We start from the raw sequence: 22,438 nt of genomic DNA, 5'->3' as shown, positions 1-22,438 counted from the left end.
TTTTACTACCTCTTCTCTATTTACCAAATAATTTTCCCTAGCCCTCTCACTTTGCGCACCACCTCGACCAAAACACCCTACATCTGCCACTCCATCATCAAACACATTCAACAAGCCTTCAAAATACTCACTCCATCTCCTTCTCACATCACCGCTACTTGTTATTACCTCCCCGTTAGCCCCCTTCACTGAAGTTCCCATTTGCTCCCTTGTCTTACGCACTTTATTTACCTCCTTCCAAAACATCTTTTTATTCTCCCCGAAATTTAATGATACTCTCTCACCCTATATATATATATATATATATATATATATATATATATATATATATATATATATATATATATATATATATATATAGGTCACTATAGGTCTTGCTGGAAAATTTTGTTTATGTGTTTTGATAAATCCATACATATATGGCAATGAAGGGGACAAAGATGACAAACTTTTGATAAGAGAAATGTTACCTTTCAACAACAACTTCATTTTTTAATTGAAGTCAGAATTAACTGCTTCTAAGGGATTTTTACTAAGTTTAGAATATGTTGTCTTATCATTTAGATGATCATTCATTTTAGATAAAAGTTACTTTTGTCTAAAATCACAACAGTGTTAGCCTTATCTGCTTTAGTAATATGTATATCCTTGTCTTTTTTAAGGTGTTAATAGCTCTTATGAATCTTTTAGGGCAATTAGCTTCCACTGGTTTTGACAAACTGGCATGCACTAAACCCTTGCAAATAATAATATAATCATTACTTAGATTACTGTATTTTTCTAAATTACAAAAAGACTTTGTGACATCAACACAGCTGGCTTCTCTGTTTGAGCACACAAAACTTAATCCATAGCCTAATGCACACAAGGCATCTTTATCTAGTTGTTTATTAGACAGGTTTAAGACAATATATGTATATATATATATATATATATATATATATATATATATATATATATATATATATATATATATATATATATATATATATATATATATATCTTATATATATATCTCTCTTATTAAAGCAGGTATTCTCGATCACCAGTCCTTTTTCAGCACATAAATCTACAAGCTCTTCACCATTTCCATTTACAACACTGAACACCCCATGTACACCAATTATTCCCTCAACTGCCACATTACTCACCTTTGCATTCAAATCACCCATCACTATAACCCGGTCTCGTGCATCAAAACTACTAACACACTCACTAAGCTGCTCCCAAATCACTTGCCTCTCAGGAACTTTCTTCTCATGCCCAGGTGCATATGCACCAGTAATCACCAATCTCTCTCCATCCACTTTCAATTTTCCCATATCAATCTCGATTTTACTTTCTTACACTCTGTCACGTACTCCCACCACTCCTGTTTCAGGTGTAGTGCTACTCCTTCCCTTGCTCTTGCCCTCTCACTAACCCCTGACTTTACTCCCAATGCATTCCCAAACCACTCTTCCCCTTTACCCTTGAGCATCGTTTCACTCAGAGCCAAAACATCCAGGTTCCTTTCCTCAAACATACTACCTATCTCACCTTTTTTCTCATCTTGGATACATCCACACACATTTAGACACCCTATTCTGAGCCTTCGAGGGGGATAAGCACTCCCCGCGTGATTCCTTCTTCTGTTCCCCTTTTAGAAAGTCAAAGTACAATATATATATATATATGTATATATATATATATACATATATATATATATATATATATATATATGTATATATATATATATATATATATATATATATATATATATATATATATATATATATATATATATATATATATATATATATATATATATATACATATATATATATATATATATATATATATGTATATATATCGTTTTGGAAGGAGGTAAATAAAGTGCGTAAGACAAGGGAGCAAATGGGAACTTCAGTGAAGGGGGCTAATGGGGAGGTGATAACTATTGGTGATGTGAGAAGGAGATGGAGTGAGTATTTTGAAGGTTTGTTGAATGTGTTTGATGATAGAGTGGCAGATATAGGGTGTTTTGGTCGAGGTGGTGTGCAAAGTGAGAGGGTTAGGGAAAATGATTTGGTAAACAGAGAAGACGTAGTAAAAGCTTTGTACCTCCCACGTAGGTGTAGGGTGAGTTTCTGTATAGTGTGTAGGCTGTACTTCCCACGTAGGTGTAGGGTGAGTCTCTGTAAAGTGTGCAGGCTGTGCCTCCCACGTAATAGTAGAGTAACTCTCTCTATAGTGTGCAGGCTGTGCCTCCCACGTAGGTGTAGGGTGAGTCTCTATAGTGTGCAGGCTGTGCCTCCCCCATAGGGGTGGTTAACAACGAGCTCATAGTGTCCTTGTTGACATTTAAGTTCATCAGTTACAAGAATCCAACGTGATTCATCTGTCATTTATCTACGTTCTCTGTCAGATGTGACACACTGGAAGGTAATCATATTGCAATAGAAAATCGATGTATTGGGTAAAGTAATATATGAATAAAAGACAAACCTGTATCGTACTCTTTTCTAATAGCTTGATCATGTTTTCATTATGTTTACTTGATCAACTGTCCAGTATATTTCAGCTGGAGCTGTGTGCTATCTTTACTGTATCGCACTATGTATATGAGTTCTGGTTATATACGTATACTATAGGTGAAAACATTTTCTTGTGTCAGGTAGTCAAGCGTGTGGAGGAACGGGTGTCCTTCATGGCAGCTCAGTACTTCAGTGTCTTACCCCAGCGCCTCGAACAGTATGACTTCTCCTTTATATATGAAGTTTCCACCCTGGACCTATGTGCCGCCAAACCAGGACTAAAGCCACGGTGGCAGAGTCTGTACTACCCTCTGGCTGATGGGGTCTGGTTCTCCATCATCTCAGTCCTGTTGTTCGTACCTGTGTCGCTTCACATGGTAATCATGTGTCTTCCTTTTGTTTGTCTTTGTAGATCTGAATGTCAGTCGATATAGCAAAACACATTCCATAGATAACGTAGTAATATATTTGCATAAACTAACCGATATATTTATAATTCCTTTAATGGAAAAAACTCTAGTCATACAAGACATGTAATCATAGATGCAAAATCTTAACATACCAGCAAATGGGGAATGTAATAACAGATAGTGATGGACTGGGGAGATGGAGTGAGTAATTTGAAGGTCTGTTGAATGTTTCTGATGATAGAGTGTCGGATGTAGGGTGTTAGGGTCGGGGTGGTATACGAATTGAGATGGCCAGGGAGAATAGTTTGGTGAACAGAGAAGAGATAGTGAAAGCTTTGCGGAAGATGAAATCCGGTAAGGCGGCGGGTTTGGATGGTACTGCAGTGGAGTTTATTAGAAGAAGGTTGTGACTGCGTTGTTGATTGGCTGATAAGGATATTCATTTTATGTATGGACAATGCATGCATTCTGCCAATCCTCAGGCACTTCAACATGAACCATACATACAGGCTTATTTCCATGATACCGTATCTTTTCATTGATAATAAAGGCACTGACTGAGGACATGGACGACATTAAATCCTAAGTAATTAACACGAACGAGGAGCAATGAGAGAAGCCACTGGTATATATGTGTCATGAAGAGAAAAAGTCTTTAATGTCATTGCAGACATTTTCCTCTGTAGATCAGTTTATCTCAAGTCAAGAGAACAGTGTCAGGCAAGATGAAATATCTGCTTATGTTGGATATCAAAACCATCGTCAAACATAAACTAAATCGCAAGAGATTGAAAATAATCACAAAAAAATGAATAGTGAAAGAAAGAAAAGAACTTAACAAGGTCGTATCCCTTGAGAATGTCATAGCTGCAAGATCTCTTGATTTTCATAAAGATGAAGAAACAACTATACATAAAATGCTGGCAGACATTGTGTGAGCAGGAACTTATCAGCATGGAATATATATTCATTTTCGCCTTTCCTTCCTATAAGGTAAATTTCGTGGCCACTCGTTATGGTGTTGGGGAGAAGATGGACGCTGAGACAGCATTTCAGATGGTCGTGGCGACGTTTCTCAATCAAAATCTTACAGAAAAGCTTCCCAAGACGAACACTAGCCGGGTGCTGGTGACGGCCTGGCTAGTGTTCGCCTTCATCATTGGGGCGGCCTATCAAGGCAACCTGACCGCCGCTCTCACACTACCCAAGTACCCGCCAAGACCTGAGACTGTGGAGGACTTCGTAAATACCTTCCATAGGTAAGGACTGAACAGAGGGATGATAGAGTCATCATGGTATGATACATATATGAACAGTGATAGAGTCATCATAGTATGATACATATATGAACAGTGATAGAGTCATCATAGTATGATACATATATGAACAGTGATAGAGTCATCATAGTATGATACATATATGAACAATGATTGAGTCATCATAGTATGATACATATATGAACAGTGATAGCGTCATCATAGTATGATACATATATGAACAATGATTGAGTCATCATAGTATGATACATATATGAACAGTTATAGAGTCATCATGGTATCATACATAAATGAACAGTGATAGAGTCATCATAGTATGATACATATATAAACATTATAGTCATCATAGTATGATACATATATGAACAGTGATAGAGATATCATAGCATGATACATATATGAACAGTGATAGATTCATCATAGTATGATACATATATGAACAGTGTCAGAGTCATCATAGTATGATACATATATGAACAGTGACTGAGTCATCATAGTATGATATATATATATGAATAGTGATAGAGTCATCATAGTATGATACATTTATGAACAGTGATAGAGTCATCATAGTATGATACATATATGAGCAGTGATAGTGATATCATAGTGTGATACATATATGAACAGTGATTGAGTCATCTTAGCATGATACATATATGATCAGTGATAGAGTCATCATAGTGTGATACATATATGAGCAGTGATAAAGTCATCATAGTGTGATACATATATGATCAGTGATAAGAGTCATCATAGTATGATACATATATGAACAGTGATAGAGATATTACAGTATGATACGTATATGAACAGTGATAGAGATATCATATTATGATATCCTACATGTATAGAGAGAGCTGTGATAGAGACAGCGGAGTGACAATTCTTAAACTTTTCAGGATGACGATGCCTCCTTGGGGTAGTATGTGGACATCTTTCTTCCAACAGTCTGGCTCTGCCACTTTTAAAGCGCTGGCAGAGAGGATAGTACTCATCCCTAGTGTCTTGGAGGGATTACAGCGAGCTACGAACGGCAGGTGAGGGAGGGACAAGGAAATGATATACTGTAGATTCTAACGTCCGGCAGAGGTATGCTTCTCTGGCTAGTACAAGAACTGAGGAAATGACCAGCACTCACCTCTACAAACCCCCTAGGGTTGAGCATGGCCAGGCTGGTCCACTGAGGAAATGATAAAAGCTTACCTTCCATAAACCCCAACCCCCACCCCAACCCCCGTGGAATGACCATCCATACGTGTTGAGCAATCAGGTTTGACAGATGGAAATCACTTTGTCATTTCGTCATGGTTGGCTTGAAGTGTGTGTTGGCTGAGGCTGTGGGATCTTTACATAATTCCGTATATGGACTTTCATCATCTAGTACGTTTTTCAAGTTTTTGTTTTAAACCCTTTTATCGAGAGTAACAGTCTGCACCAGTAATGTGTGTCGTTATTTTTCAAGTTGTGTGGAGGAGACATAAACATATGAGGGTTAATCCATAAATACAACCTTTACATATAAGAATAACATTTGTGTAAGATTGGCAGACGAAACTTTGTAACTTAATAAAACATTCAGCTACTGACAACGGATTTACTGCATTCCTTGAAATTAAAAATACTTTGCCGAAGCCAAGAATAAGCTTTTCGTCTGTCGTCAGGAAGACTTTTCAAGAGGCTGAGATGACTCATGGTTGTCCAAAAACTATTTTCAAAGATTTTCTTTCTCCTTTTTTTCTCTCTCATTTTTGTCGACCGACCTTAAAAAGCATAACATTCTCATCACTAAAATGTAACATCTATCAGTCTATGTCTGTCCATCACAACTTAAAATAGTAAAGTAAAATATATCACTAAAGCAAACAAATCTAGTTCTATTGATATTCTTAATGAAAATGACTGAAATGAAAAACTGAAAAACCTACTAAGTGATGAAAATAGATATAGGGAATTAAGTAAAGATCCTACAGCGTCAACCAACAGACATCCCGACTCAACCATATATATATATATATATATATATATATATATATATATATATATATATATATATATATATATATATATATATATATATATATATATATATATATTTTTTTTTTTTTTTTTTTGCTTTGTCGCTGTCTCCCGCGTTTGCGAGGTAGCGCAAGGAAACAGACGAAAGAAATGGCCCAACCCACCCCCATACACATGTATATACATACGTCCACACACGCAAATATACATATCTACACAGCTTTCCATGGTTTACCCCAGACGCTTCACATGCCCTGATTCAATCCACTGACAGCACGTCAACCCCGGTATATATGTGCAAAGTGAGAGGGTTAGGGAAAATGATTTGGTAAACAGAGAAGAGGTAGTAAAAGCTTTGCGGAAGATGAAAGCCGGCAAGGCAGCAGGTTTGGATGGTATTGCAGTGGAATTTATTAAAAAAGGGGGTGACTGTATTGTTGACTGGTTGGTAAGGTTATTTAATGTATGTATGACTCATGGTGAGGTGCCTGAGGATTGGCGGAATGCTTGCATAGTGCCATTGTACAAAGGCAAAGGGGATAAGAGTGAGTGCTCAAATTACAGAGGTATAAGTTTGTTGAGTATTCCTGGTAAATTATATGGGAGGGTATTGATTGAGAGGGTGAAGGCATGTAAAGAGCATCAGATTGGGGAAGAGCAGTGTGGTTTCAGAAGTGGTAGAGGATGTGTGGATCAGGTGTTTGCTTTGAAGAATGTATGTGAGAAATACTTAGAAAAGCAAATGGATTTGTATGTAGCATTTATGGATCTGGAGAAGGCATATGATAGAGTTGATAGAGATGCTCTGTGGAAGGTATTAAGAATATATGGTGTGGGAGGCAAGTTGTTAGAAGCAGTGAAAAGTTTTTATCGAGGATGTAAGGCATGTGTACGTGTAGGAAGAGAGGAAAGTGATTGGTTCTCAGTGAATGTAGGTTTGCGGCAGGGGTGTGTGATGTCTCCATGGTTGTTTAATTTGTTTATGGATGGGGTTGTTAGGGAGGTAAATGCAAGAGTTTTGGAAAGAGGGGCAAGTATGAAGTCTGTTGGGGATGAGAGAGCTTGGGAAGTGAGTCAGTTGTTGTTCGCTGATGATACAGCGCTGGTGGCGGATTCATGTGAGAAACTGCAGAAGCTGGTGACGGAGTTTGGTAAAGTGTGTGGAAGAAGAAAGTTAAGAGTAAATGTCAATAAGAGCAAGGTTATTAGGTACAGTAGGGTTGAGGGTCAAGTCAATTGGGAGGTGAGTTTGAATGGTGAGAGGCTGGAGGAAGTGAAGTGTTTTAGATATCTGGGAGTGGATCTGTCAGCGGATGGAACCATGGAAGCGGAAGTGGATCATAGGGTGGGGGAGGGGGCGAAAATTTTGGGAGCCTTGAAAAATGTGTGGAAGTCGAGAACATTATCCCGGAAAGCAAAAATGGGTATGTTTGAAGGAATAGTGGTTCCAACAATGTTGTATGGTTGCGAGGCGTGGGCTATGGATAGAGTTGTGCGCAGGAGGATGGATGTGCTGGAAATGAGATGTTTGAGGACAATGTGTGGTGTGAGGTGGTTTGATCGAGTAAGTAACGTAAGGGTAAGAGAGATGTGTGGAAATAAAAAGAGCGTGGTTGAGAGAGCAGAAGAGGGTGTTTTGAAGTGGTTTGGGCACATGGAGAGAATGAGTGAGGAAAGATTGACCAAGAGGATATATGTGTCGGAGGTGGAGGGAACGAGGAGAAGAGGGAGACCAAATTGGAGGTGGAAAGATGGAGTGAAAAGGATTTTGTGTGATCGGGGCCTGAACATGCAGGAGGGTGAAAGGAGGGCAAGGAATAGAGTGAATTGGAGCGATGTGGTATACAGGGGTTGACGTGCTGTCAGTGGATTGAATCAAGGCATGTGAAGCGTCTGGGGTAAACCATGGAAAGCTGTGTAGGTATGTATATTTGCGTGTGTGGACGTGTGTATGTACATGTGTATGGGGGGGGGGGGGGGGGTTGGGCCATTTCTTTCGTCTGTTTCCTTGCGCTACCTCGCAAACGCGGGAGACAGCGACAAAGTATAAAAAAAAAAAAAAAAAAAAAAAATATATATATATATATATATATATATATATATATATATATATATATATATATATATATATATATATATATATATATATATATATATATATATATATATATATATATATATATATATATATATATACATATATATATATATATATTTATATATATATATATATATATATATATATATATATATATATATATATATATGGAAAGATGGAGTGAAAAAGATTTTGTGTGATCGGGGCCTGAACATGCAGGAGGGTGAAAGGAGGACAAGGAATGGAGTGAATTGGAGCGATGTGGTATACCGGGGTTGACGTGCTGTCAGTGGATTGAATCAGGGCATGTGAAGCGTCTGGGGTAAACCATGGATAGCTGTGTAGGTATGTATATTTGCGTGTGTGGACGTATGTATATACATGTGTATGGGGGGGGGGGGGGGGGGGCATTTCTTTCGTCTGTTTCCTTGCGCTACCTCGCAAACGCGGGAGACAGCGACAAAGTATAATAAAAATAAAAAAAATAATATATATATATATATATATATATATATATATATATATATATATATATATATATATATATTTATCCCTGGGGATAGGGGAGAAAGAATACTTCCCAAGTATTCCCTGCGTGTCGTAGAAGGCGACTAAAAGGGGAGGGAGCGGGGGGCTGGAAATCCTCCCCTCTCACTTTTTTTTTTTAATTTTCCAAAAGAGGGAACAGAGAAGGGGCCCAGGTGAGGATATTCCCTCAAGGGCCCAGTCCTCTGTTCTCAACGCTACCTCGCTAATGCGGGAAATGGCAAAGAGTATGAAAGAAAAAAGATATATATATATATATATATATATATATATATATATATATATATATATATATATATATATATATATATATATATATATATATACATATATATACATATATATATATTCCTCGCGTGTCGTAGAAGGCGACTAGAGGGGACGGGAGCAGGGGGCCAGAAATCCTCCCCTCGTATTTCTAACTTTCTAAAATGGGAAAGAGAAGAAGGAGTCACGCGGTGAGTGCTCATCCTCCTCGAAGGCTCAGACTGGGGTGTCTAAATGTGTGTGGATGTAACCAAGATGTGAAAAAAGGAGAGATAGGTAGTATGTTTGAGGAAAGGAACCTGGAGGTTTTGGCTCTAAGTGAAACGAAGCTAAAGGGTAAAGGGGAAGAGTGGTTTGGCAGTTTCTTAGGAGTAAAGTCAGGGGTTAGTGAGAGGACAAGAGCAAGGGAGGGAGTAGCAATACTCCTGAAACAGGAGTTGTGGGAGTATGTGATAGAATGTAAGAAAGTAAATTCTCGATTGATATGGGTAAAACTGAAAGTTGATGGAGAGAGATGGTTGATTATTAGTGAATATGCACCTGGGCATGAGAAGAAAGATCATGAGAGGCAAGTGTTTTGGGAGCAGCTGAATGAGTGTGTTAGTGGTTTTGATGCACGAGACCGGGTTAAAGTGATGGGTGATTTGAATGCAAAGGTGAGTAATGTGGCAGATGAGGGAATAATTGGTATACATGGGGTGTTCAGTGTTGTAAATGGAAATGGTGAAGAGCTTGTAGATTTATGTGCTGAAAAAGGACTGGTGATTGGGAATACCTGGTTTAAAAAGCGAGATATACATAAGTATACGTATGTAAGTAGGAGAGATGGCCAGAGAGCGTTATTGGATTACGTGTTAATTAACAGGCGCGCGAAAGAGAGACTTTTGGATGTTAATGTGCTGAGAGGTGCAACTGGAGGGATGTCTGATCATTATCTTGTGGAGGCTAAGGTGAAGTTTTGTATGGGTTTTCAGAAAAGAAGAGTGAATGTTGGGGTGAAGAGGGTGGTGAGAGTAAGTGAGCTTGGGAAGGAGACTTGTGTGAGGAAGTACCAGGAGAGACTGAGTACAGAATGGAAAAGGGTGAGAAAAATGGAAGTAAGGGGAGTGTGGGAGGAATGAGATGTATTTAGGGAATCAGTGATGGCTTCCGCAAAAGATGCTTGTGGCATGAGAAGGGAGGTGGGTTGATCAGAAAGGGTAGTGAGTGGTGGGATGAAGAAGTAAGATTATTAGTGAAAGAGAAGAGAGAGGCATTTGGACGATTTTTGCAGGAAAAAAATGCAATTAAGTGGGAGATGTATAAAAGAAAGAGACAGGAGGTCAAGAGAAAGGTGCAAGAGGTGAAAAAGAGGGCAAATGAGAGTTGGGGTGAGAGAGTATCATTAAATTTTACGGAGAATAAAAAGTTGTTCTGGAAGGAGGTAAATAAAGTGCGTAAGACAAGGGAGCAAATGGGAACTTCAGTGAAGGGCGCAAATGGGGAGGTGATAACAAGTAGTGGTGATGTGAGAAGGAGATGGAGTGAGTATTTTGAAGGTTTGTTGAATGTGTTTGATGATAGAGTGGCAGATATAGGGTGTTTTGGTCGTGGTGGTGTGCAAAGTGAGAGGGTTAGGGAAAATGATTTGGTAAACAGAAAAGAGGTAGTAAAAGCTTTGCGGAAGATGAAAGCCGGCAAGGCAGCAGGTTTGGATGGTATTGCAGTGGAATTTATTTAAAAAGGGGGTGACTGTATTGTTGACTGGTTGGCAAGGTTATTTAATGTATGTATGACTCATGGTGAAGTGTCTGAGGATTGGCGGAATGCGTGCACAGTGCCATTGTACAAAGGCAAAGGGGATAAGAGTGAGTGCTCAAATTACAGAGGTATAAATTTGTTTCAGAAGTGGTAGAGGATGTGTGGATCAGGTGTTTGCTTTGAAGAATGTATGTGAGAAATACTTAGGAAAGCAAATGAATTTGTATGTAGCATTTATGGATCTGGAAAAGGCATATGATAGAGTTGATAGAGATGCTCTGTGGAAGGTATTAAGGATATATGGTGTGGGAGGCAAGTTGTTAAAAGCAGTGAAAAGTTTTTATCGAGGATGTAAGGCATATGTACGTGTAGGAAGAGAGGAAAGTGATTGGTTCTCAGTGAATGTAGGTTTGCGGCAGGGGTGTGTGATGTCTCCATGGTTGTTTAATTTGTTTATGGATGGGGTTGTTAGGGAGGTGAATGCAAAAGTTTTGGAAAGAGGGGCAAGTATGAAGTCTGTTGTGGATGGGAGAGCTTGGGAAGTGAGTCAGTTGTTGTTCGCTGAGGATACAGCGCTGGTGGCTGATTCATGTGAGAAACTGCAGAAGCTGGTGACTGAGTTTGGTAAAGTGTGTGAAAGAAGAAAGTTAAGAGTAAATGTGAATAAGAGCAAGGTTATTAGGTACAGTAGGGTTTAGGGTCAAGTCAATTGGGAGGTAAGTTTGAATGGAGGAAAACTGGATGAAGTAAAGTGTTTTAGATATCTGGGAGTGGATCTGGCAGCGGATGGAACCATGGAAGCGGAAGTGAATCATAGGGTGGGGGAGGGGGCGAAAATCCTGGGAGCCTTGAAGAATGTGTGGAAGTCGAGAACATTATCTCGGAAAGTAAAGATGGATATGTTTGAAGGAATAGTGGTTCCAACAATGTTGTATGGTTGCGAGGCGTGGGCTATGGATAGAGTTGTGCACAGGAGGGTGGATGTGCTGGAAATGAGATGTTTGAGGACAATGTGTGGTGTGAGTTGGTTTGATCGAGTAAGTAACATAAGGGTAAGAGAGATGTGTGGAAATAAAAGGAGCGTGGTTGAGAGAGCAGAAGAGGGTGTTTTGAAATGGTTTGGGCACATGGAGAGAATGAGTGAGGAAAGATTGACCAAGAGGATATATGTGTCGGAGGTGGAGGGAACGAGGAGAAGTGGGAGACCAAATTGGAGGTGGAAAGATGGAGTGGAAAAGATTTTGTGTGATCGGGGCCTGAACATGCAGGAGGGAGAAAGGCTGGCAAGGAATAGAGTGAATTGGATCGATGTGGTATACCGGGGTTGACGTGCTGTCAGTGGATTGTATCAGGGCATGTGAAGCGTCTGGGGGAAACCATGGAAAGTTGTGTGGGGCCTGGATGTGGAAAGGGATCTGTGGTTTCGGGCATTATTGCGTGACAGCTGGAGACTGAGTGTGAACGAATGGGGCCTTTGTTGTCTTTTCCTAGTGCTACCTCACACACATGAGGGGAGAGGGGGATGGTATTCCATGTGTGGCGAGGTGGCGATAGGAGTGAATAAAGGCAGATAGTGTGAATTGTGTGCATGGGTATATATGTATGTGTCTGTGTGTGTATTTATATGTGTACATTGAGATGTATAGGTATGTATATTTGCGTGTGTGGACGTGTATGTATATACATTGTGTATGGGGGTGGGTTGGGCCATTTCATTCGTCTGTTTCCTTACGCTACCTCGCAAACGCGGGAGACAGCGACAAAGCAAAAAAAAAAAAAAAATATATATAAATATATATATATATATATATATATATATATATATATATATATATATATATATATATATATATATATATATATATATATATATATATATATATTATCCCTGGGGATAGGGGGGAAAGAACACTTCCCACGCATTCCTCACGTGTCGTAAAAGGCGACTAGAGGGGAAGGGAGCGGGGGCCCATAAATCCTCCCATCCTTGTATTTTAACTTTCTAAAATGGGAAACAGAAGAAAGACTCCCGCGGGGAGTGCTCATCCTCCTCGTAGGCTCAGATTGGGGTGTCTAAATGTGTGTGGATGTGACCAAGATGTGAAAAAAGGAGAGATAGGTATTATGTTTGAGGAAAGGAACCTGGATGTTATGGCTCTGAGTGAAACGAAGCTCAAGGGTAAAGGGGAAGAGTGGTTTGGAAATGTCTTGGGAGTAAAGTCAGGGGTTAGTGAGAGGACAAGAGCAAGGGAAGGAGTAGCACTACTCCTAAAAAAGAAGTTGTGGGAGTATGTGATAAAATGTAAGAAAGTAAATTCTAGATTAATATGGGTAAAGCTGAAAGTTGATGGAGAGAGATGGGGGATTATTGGTGCATATGCACCTGGGCATGAGAAGAAAGATCATGAGAGGCAAGTGTTCTGGGAGTTGCTGAATGAGTGTGTTAGTGGTTTTGATGCACAAGACCTGGTTATAGTGATGGGTGATTTGAATGCAAAGGTGAGTAATGTCGCAGTTGAGGGGATAATTGGCATACATCGGGTGTTCAGTGTTGTAAATGGAATTGGTGAAGAGCTTGTAGATTTATGTGCTGAAAAAGGACTGGTGATTGGGGATACCTGGTTTAAAAAGCGAGATATACATAAGTATACGTAAGTAAGTAGGAGAGATGGCCAGAGAGCGTTATTGCATTACGTGTTAATTGACAGGCGCGCGAAGGAGAGACTTTTGGATGTTAATGTGCTGAGAGGTGCAACTGGAGGGAAGAAGGTAGTAAAAGCTTTGCGGAAGATGAAAGCCGGCAAGGCAGCAGGTTTGGATGGTATTGCAGTGGAATTTAATAAAAAAGGGGGTGACTGTATTGTTGACTGTTTGGTAAGGTTATTCAATGTATGTATGATTCATGGTGAGGTGCCTAATGATTGGCGGAATGCGTGCATAGTGCCATTGTATAAAGGCAAAGGGGATAAGAGTGAGTGCTCAAATTTCAGAGGTATAAGTATAATTTGTTTATGGATAGGGTTGTTAGGGATGTAGGTGCAAGAGTTTTGGAAAGAGGGGCAAGTATGAAGTCTGTTGGGGATGAGAGAGCTTGGGAAGTGAGGTATAGGTATAATTTGTTTATGGATGGGGTTGTTAGGGAGGTAGATGTAAGAGTTTTGGAAAGAGGGGCAAGTATGAAGTCTGTTGGGGATGAGAGAGCTCGGGAAGTGAGTCAGTTGTTGTTCGCTGATTATACAGCGCTGGTGGCTGATTCATGTAAGAAACTGCAGAAGCTGGTGACTGAGTTTGGTAAAGTGTGTGAAAGAAGAGAGTTAAGAGTAAATGTGAATAAGAGCAAGGTTATTAGGTACGGTAGGGTTTAGGGTCAAGTCAATTGGGAGGTAAGTTTGAATGGAGGAAAACTGGAGGAAGTAAAGTGTTTTAGATATCTGGGAGTGGATCTGGCAGCGGATGGAACCATGGAAGCGGAAGTGAATCATAGAGTGGGGGAGGGGGGAAAATCCTGGGAGCCTTGAAGAATGTGTTGAGGTCGAGAGCATTATCTCGGAAAGCAAAAATGGGTATGTTTGAAGGAATAGTGGTTCAACAATGTTGTATGGTTGCGAGGCGTGGGCTATGGATAGAGTTGTGCGCAGGAGGGTGGATGTGCTGGAAATGAAATGTTTGAGGACAATATCTGGTGTGAGGTGGTTTGATCGAGTAAGTAATGTAAGGGTAAGAGAGATGTGTGGAAATAAGAAGAGCGTGGTTGAGAGAGCAGAAGAGGGTGTTTTGAAATGGTTTGGGCACATGGAGAGAATGAGTGAGGAAAGATTGAACCAAGAGATTATATATGTCGGAGGTTGAGGGAACGAGAAGTGGGAGACCAAATTGGAGGTGGAAAGATGGAGTGAAAAAGATTTTGAGTGATCGGAGCCTGAACTACATATGTAGGAGGGTAAAAGGCGGGCAAGGAATAGAGTGAATTGGATCGATGTGGTATACCGGGGTCGACGTGCTCTCAATGAATTGAATCAGGGCATGTGAAGCGTCTGGGGTAAACCATTGGAAAGTTCTGTGGGGCCTGGATGTGGAAAGGGAGCTGTGGTTTCTTGCATTATTGCATGACAGATAGACACTGAGTGTGAACGAATTTGGCCTCTGTTGTCTTTTCCTAGCGCTACCTCGCACACATGAGGGGGGAGGGGGATGTTATTCCATGTGTGGCGAGGTAGCGATGCGACTAAATATAGGCAGACAGTGTGAATTTTGTGCATGTGTATATATGTATATGTCTGTGTGTGTATATATATTTGTACATTGAGATGTATGGGTATGTATATTTGCGTGTGGGGACGTGTATGTATATACATGTATATGGGAGTGGGTTGGGCCATTTCTTTCGTCTGTTTCCTTACGCTACCTCTCAAAAGCGGGAGACAGCGACAAAGCAAAATAAAAAGAAAATAAAAATTGGGAGGTGAGTTTGAATGGAGAAAAACTGGAGGAAGTAAAGTGTTTTAGATATCTGGGAGTGGATCTGGCAGCGGATGGAACCATGGAAGCGGAAGTGGATCATAGGATGGGGGAGGGGGCGAAAATTCTGGGAGCCTTGAAGAATGTGTGGAAGTCGAGAACATCATCTCGGAAAGCAAAAATGGGTATGTTTGAAGGAATAGTGGTTCCAACAATGTTGTATGGTTGCGAGGCGTGGGCTATGGATAGAGTGGTGCGCAGGAGGATGGATGTGCTGGAAATGAGATGTTTGAGGACAGTGTGTGGTGTGAGGTGGTTTGATCGAGTAAGTAACGTAAGGGTAAGAGAGATGTGTGGAAATAAAAAGAGCGTGGTTGAGAGAGCAGAAGAGGGTGTTTTGAAATGGTTTGGGCACATGGAGAGAATTAGTGAGGAAAGATTGACCAAGAGGATATATGTGTCGGAGGTGGAGGGAACGAGGAGAAGAGGGAGACCAAATTGGAGGTGGAAAGATGGAGTGAAAAAGATTTTGTGTGATCGGGGCCTGAACATGCAGGAGGGTGAAAGGAGGGCAAGGAATAGAGTGAATTGGAGCGATGTGGTATAACGGGGTTGACGTGCTGTCAGTGGATTGAATCAGGGCATGTGAAGCGTCTGGGGTAAACCATGGAAAGCTGTGTAGGTATGTATATTTGCGTGTGTGGACGTATGTATATACATGTGTATGGGGGTGGGTTGGGCCATTTCTTTCGTCTGTTTCCTTGCGCTACCTCGCAAACGCGGGAGACAGCGACAAAGCAAAAAAAAAAAAAAAAAAATATATATATATTCTTTCTTTCTTTCAAACTATTCGCCATTTCCCACATTAGCGAGGTAGCGTTAAGAACAGAGGACTGAGTCTTTGAGGGACTACCCTTACCTGGCCCAATTCTCTGTTCCTTCTTTTGGAAAATTAAAAAAAAAACGAGATGGGAGGATTTCCAGCCCCCCGCTCCCTTCCCTTTTAGTCGCCTTCTACGACACGCAGGGAATACGTGGGAAGTATTCTTTCTCCCCTATACCCAGGGATATATATATATAAATATATATATATATATATATATATATATATATATATATATATATATATATATATATATATATATATATATATATATATATATATATATATATATATATATATATATCCCTGGGTATAGGGGAGAAAGAATACTTCCCACGTATTCCCTGCGTGTCGTAGAAGGCGACTAAAAGGGAAGGGAGCGGGGGGCTGGAAATCCTCCCCTCTCATTTTTTTTTTTAATTTTCTAAAAGAAGGAACAGAGAAGGGGGCCAGGTGAGGATATTCCCTCAAAGGTCCAGTCCTCTGTTCTTAACGCTACCTTGCTAACGCGGGAAATGGCGAATAGTATGAAAAAAAGATATATATATATATATATATATATATATATATGGGAACTTCAGTGAAGGGCGCAAATGGGGAGGTGGTAACAAGTAGTGGTGATGTGAGAAGGAGATGGAGTGAGTATTTTGAAGGTTTGTTGAATGTGTTTGATGATAGAGTGGCAGATATAGGGTGTTTTGTTCGAGGTGGTGTGCAAAGTGAGAAGGTTAGGGAAAATGATTTGGTAAACAGAGAAGAGGTAGTGAAAGCTTTGCGGAAGATGAAAGCCGGCAAGGCAGCAGGTTTGGATGGTATTGCAGTGGAATTTATTAAAAAAGGGGGTGACTGTATTGTTGACTGGTTGGTAAGGTTATTTAATGTATGACTCATGGTGAGGTGCCTGAGGATTGGCGGAATGCGTGCATAGTGCCATTGTACAAAGGCAAAGGGGATAAGAGTGAGTGCTCAAATTACAGAGGTATAAGTTTGTTGAGTATTCCTGGTAAATTATATGGGAGGGTATTGATTGAGAGGGTGAAGGCATGTACAGAGCATCAGATTGGGGAAGAGCAGTGTGGTTTCAGAAGTGGTAGAGGATGTGTGGATCAGGTGTTTGCTTTGAAGAATGTATGTGAGAAATACTTAGAAAAGCAAATGGATTTGTATGTAGCATTTATGGATCTGGAGAAGGCATATGATAGAGTTGATAGGATGCTCTGTGGAAGGTATTAAGAATATATGGTGTGGGAGGAAAGTTGTTAGAAGCAGTGAAAAGTTTTTATCGAGGATGTAAGTCATGTGTACGTGTAGGAAGAGAGGAAAGTGATTGGTTCTCAGTGAATGTAGGTTTGCGGCAGGGGTGTGTGATGTCTCCATGGTTGTTTAATTTGTTTATGGATGGGGTTGTTAGGGAGGTAAATGCAAGAGTTTTGGAAAGAGGGGCAAGTATGAAGTCTGTTGGGGATGAGAGAGCTTGGGAAGTGAGTCAGTTGTTGTTCGCTGATGATACAGCGCTGGTGGCTGATTCATGTGAGAAACTGCAGAAGCTGGTGACTGAGTTTGGTAAAGTGTGTGGAAGAAGAAAGTTAAGAGTAAATATGAATAAGAGCAAGGTTATTAGGTACAGTAGGGTTGAGGGTCAAGTCAATTGGGAGGTGAGTTTGAATGGAGAAAAACTGGAGGAAGTGAAGTGTTTTAGATATCTGGGAGTGGATCTGGCAGCGGATGGAACCATGGAAGCGGAAGTGGATCATAGGGTGGGGGAGGGGGCGAAAATTCTGGGGGCCTTGAAGAATGTGTGGAAGTCGAGAACGTTATCTCGGAAAGCAAAAATGGGTATGTTTGAAGGAATAGTGGTTCCAACAATGTTGTATGGTTGCGAGGCGTGGGCTATGGATAGAGTTGTGCGCAGGAGGATGGATGTGCTGGAAATGAGATGTTTGAGGACAATGTGTGGTGTGAGGTGGTTTGATCGAGTGAGTAACGTAAGGGTAAGAGAGATGTGTGGAAATAAAAAGAGCGTGGTTGAGAGAGCAGAAGAGGGTGTTTTGAAGTGGTTTGGGCACATGGAGAGAATGAGTGAGGAAAGATTGACCAAGAGGATATATGTGTCGGAGGTGGAGGGAACGAGGAGAAGAGGGAGACCAAATTGGAGGTGGAAAGATGGAGTGAAAAAGATTTTGTGTGATCGGGGCCTGAACATGCAGGAGGGTGAAAGGAGGGCAAGGAATAGAGTGAATTGGAGCGATGTGGTATACCGGGGTTGACGTGCTTTCAGTGGATTGAATCAAGGCATGTGAAGCGTCTGGGGTAAACCATGGAAAGCTGTGTAGGTATGTATATTTGCGTGTGTGGACGTATGTATATACATGTGTATGGGGGGGAGTTGGGCCATTTCTTTCGTCTGTTTCCTTGCGCTACCTCGCAAACGCGGGAGACAGCGACAAAGTATAATAAAAAATAAAAAATAATAAATATATATATATATATATATATATATATATATATATATATATATATATATATATATATATATATATATATATTTTTTTTTTTTTTTTTTTTTTTTTTTTTTTATACTTTGTGAGAACAATGGAAGTAAGGGGAGTGGGGGAGGAATGGGATGTATTTAGGGAATCAGTGATGGATTGCGCAAAAGATGCTTGTGGCATGAGAAGAGTGGGAGGTGGGCTGTTTAGAAAGGGTAGTGAGTGGTGGGATGAAGAAGTAAGAGTATTAGTGAAAGAGAAGAGAGAGGCATTTGGACGATTTTTGCAGGGAAAAAATGCAATTGAGTGGGAGAAGTATAAAAGAAAGAGACAGGAGGTCAAGAGAAAGGTGCAAGAGGTGAAAAAAGGGCAAATATATATATATATATATATATATATATATATATATATATATATATATATATATATATATATATATATATATATATATATATATATATATATATATATATATATATATATATATATATTCCTATGAGTCCACGGGGAAAATGAAATACGAAAAGATCCCAAGTGCACTTTCGTGTAATAATCACATCATCAGGGGAGACACAAGAGAGAAATATAACAGTCAGTTGATATACATCGAAGAGACGAAGCTAGGACGCCATTTGGTAAACATGTGATTGTCCAAAACATACAACGAGCGTTCATAAACTTATCATTTTACAAATCTTATCAACAATAAAGTTATCTAATTTGTATAGACCATCACTAATATCAAGATTATAATTCTTTGTGTATTTGATAATAGAAGATTCAATGATATTTCTCTTGGTAATAGAGTTATAGTTAATAACTGAGATGGCGTTACTCCAGTCAATACAATGATCATAGTTTCTAACATGATTAAACAGAGCATTTGATTCTTGTCCCGTTCTTATACTATATTTATATTGCTTAAGTCTAACAGAAAGATCCTTACCAGTCTGACCAACATAAAATTTATCACAGTTTCCACAAGGAACTTTATAGATGCAACCAAGAGAATTTTCTGGCGAATTCCTGATTAAGATATTCTTTATAGTATTATTGTTGCTAAAGGCAACATTTACATTAAAGGATTTAAGCAACATGGGAAGCAAAGTGAAACTATTATTAAAAGTGAGAACTAAAAGATTCTTGGTGTCAATGGGAGGTTTGGGCTCAACTCTATAAAATCATTTCTTTGCTAACTTAAGAGATTTATCAATGAAAGACCTAGGGTACTTTAACTTAGATCCAATAGAATATATCTTCTCAAACTCATCATCAATAAACTCTGGACTGCAAATACGTAATGCCCTAAGGAACATAGATTGAAATGATAATTAACTCTGTCATGTTGATATGACTAATAATGGATATACGAGCATTCATTGGTGGGTTTTCTGTATATGCTAAAGTTAAACTTGTTTCCTTGTCTATGGATCATGCAATCTAAGAATGGTAACATACCATTATTTTCATTTTCTACAGTAAATTTGATGGAAGGTACTAGATTGTTAAGTAAGGGGAGAAATATTTGTAAATTTTCATTTGTTGGCCAAACACAAAGAACATCATCTACATACCTAAACCAAATTGCATTAGAAGGTAAGATATCCTTTAGTCATTTTGTTTCAAAAAATTCCATATAAAGATTACTTAGTAAAGGTGAAAGAGGGTTACCCATTGCCATACCAAATTTTTGAACATAATAATCTCCATTAAATTGAAATACACATTCTTTTATACACAATTTTATCAGTTCCATGAAATTAGACTTTGAAACAGGTAAATGAATATCATCCAAGACATCAAATAAATATTCTAAAAGGTCATCAACTGGAACTTTGGTGAAAAGTGAGGAAACATCAAAGCTAACTAGTTTGAAATCAAAATTAACATTGATATTGTTTAGCTTGTTCACTAACTCTACATTGTTCATGATATTAGAATTTGATACCTTACCCACCAAAGGGCTTAATAAGGAAACTAACCATTTTGACAATTTATATGTGATGGAGCCTACTGAACTCACTATAGGTCTTGCTGGAAAATTTTGTTTATGTGTTTTGATAAGTCCATACATATATGGCAAAGAAGGGGACAAAGATGACAAACTTTTGATAAGAGAAATGTTACCTTTCAACAATAACTTCATTTCTTTATTGAAGTGATAATTAACTGCTTCTAAGGGATTTTCACTGAAATAGGGATTTTTACTAGAACATGTTGTGTTATCATTTAGAAGATCATTCATTTTACATAAATAGTTACTTTTGTCTAAAATCACAACAGTGTCAGCCTCATCTGCTTTAGTAATATGTATATCCTTGTCTTTTTTTAAGGTTTTAATAGCTCTTATGAATCTTTTAGGGCAATTAGCTTCCACCTATACCCATTTTTGCTCTCCGAGATAACGTTCTCGCTTTCCACATTTTTCAACGCTCCCAGTACCTTCACCCCCTCCACCACAGTGACTCACTTCCACTTCTATGGTTCCATTCGCTGCTAAATCCACTTCCAGATATCTAAAACACTTCACTTCCTCCAGTTTTTCTCCATTCAGACTTACCTCCCAATTAACTTGTCCCTCAACCCTACTCAACCTACCAACATTGCTCTTATTCACATTTACTCTCCGCTTTCTTCTTTCACATACTTTACCAAACTCAGTCACCATCTTCTACATTTTCTCACCCGAAATCCGCCACCAGCACTGTATCATCAGCGAACAACAGCTGGCTCACTTCCCCGGGCCTTTCATCCACAACAGACTACATACTTGCCCCTCTCTCCAAAACCCTTGCATTCACCTTCCCAACAACCCCATCCATAAACAAATTAAACAACCATGGAGACATCACGCACCCCTGCCGCAAACCAACATTCACTGGGAACCAGTCACTTTCCTCTCTTCCTATCCCTACACATGCCTTACGTCCTTTTCACTGCTTCAAGCAACTTATCTCCCACACCATATACCGTTAATACCTTCTCCAGATCCTTGAATGCTACATATGAATATATCTGTTTTTCTAAGTATTTCTCACATACATTCTTCAAAGCAAACACCTGATTCACGCATCCTTTACCACTTCTGAAACCACACTGCTCTTCCCCGGTTTGATGCTCTCTGCATGCCTCTGCCCTCTCAATGAATACCCTCCCATATGAATTCCCAGGAATAATCAACAAACTTATACCTCTGTAATTTGAATACTCAACTTTATCCCCTTTGCCTTTGTACAATGGCACTATACATACATTTCGCCAATCCTCAGGCACTTCACCATGAACCATTCTTACAGTACACTGGATATCCTTACCAACCAGTCAACAACACAGTCACCACCTTTTTAATAGATTCCACTGCAATACCATCCAAATCCGCCGCGTTGGCGGCTTTCATCTTCCGCAAATCTTTCTCTACCTCTTCTTTGTTTACCAAACCAATCTCCCTTACCCTCTCACTTCGCAAGCCACCTCGATCAAAACACCCTATATCTGCCACTCTATCATCAAACACATTCAACAAACCTTCAAAATACTCACTCCATCTCCCACTCACTTCACCTCTTCTTGTTATTACCTTACCATTAGCCCCCTTCACTGATGTTCCAATTCATTCTCTTGTTTTACGCAATTTGTTTACCTCGTTCCAAAACAGCTTTTTATTTTCCCTAAAATTTAATGATACTCCCTCTCCCCAACTCTCATTTGCCCTCTTTTTCACCTCTTGCATCTTTC

General features: G+C 39.5%; 1 protein-coding gene across 1 annotated transcript in view; it reads left to right on the top strand.

The window, feature by feature from the left end:
- The window catches only part of LOC139757333 (ionotropic receptor 21a-like), a 35,945-nt gene extending 31,756 nt beyond the window's left edge, over positions 1 to 4,189 (top strand). The window contains exons 8-9 of the mRNA XM_071677756.1: positions 2,657 to 2,893; positions 3,920 to 4,189. Coding sequence (XP_071533857.1) covers positions 2,657 to 2,893; positions 3,920 to 4,189 — 507 coding nt within the window. The remainder of the gene's footprint in view (positions 1 to 2,656; positions 2,894 to 3,919) is intronic.
- The last annotated feature ends 18,249 nt before the right edge of the window (positions 4,190 to 22,438 follow it).

This window comes from Panulirus ornatus, chromosome 25 (genome assembly GCF_036320965.1).
Source record: "Panulirus ornatus isolate Po-2019 chromosome 25, ASM3632096v1, whole genome shotgun sequence".
Taxonomy (NCBI): Eukaryota; Metazoa; Arthropoda; class Malacostraca; order Decapoda; family Palinuridae; genus Panulirus; species Panulirus ornatus.
The sequence above is the reverse complement of the archived record's forward strand: the minus strand, read 5'-3'. Positions and strand labels throughout refer to the sequence as shown.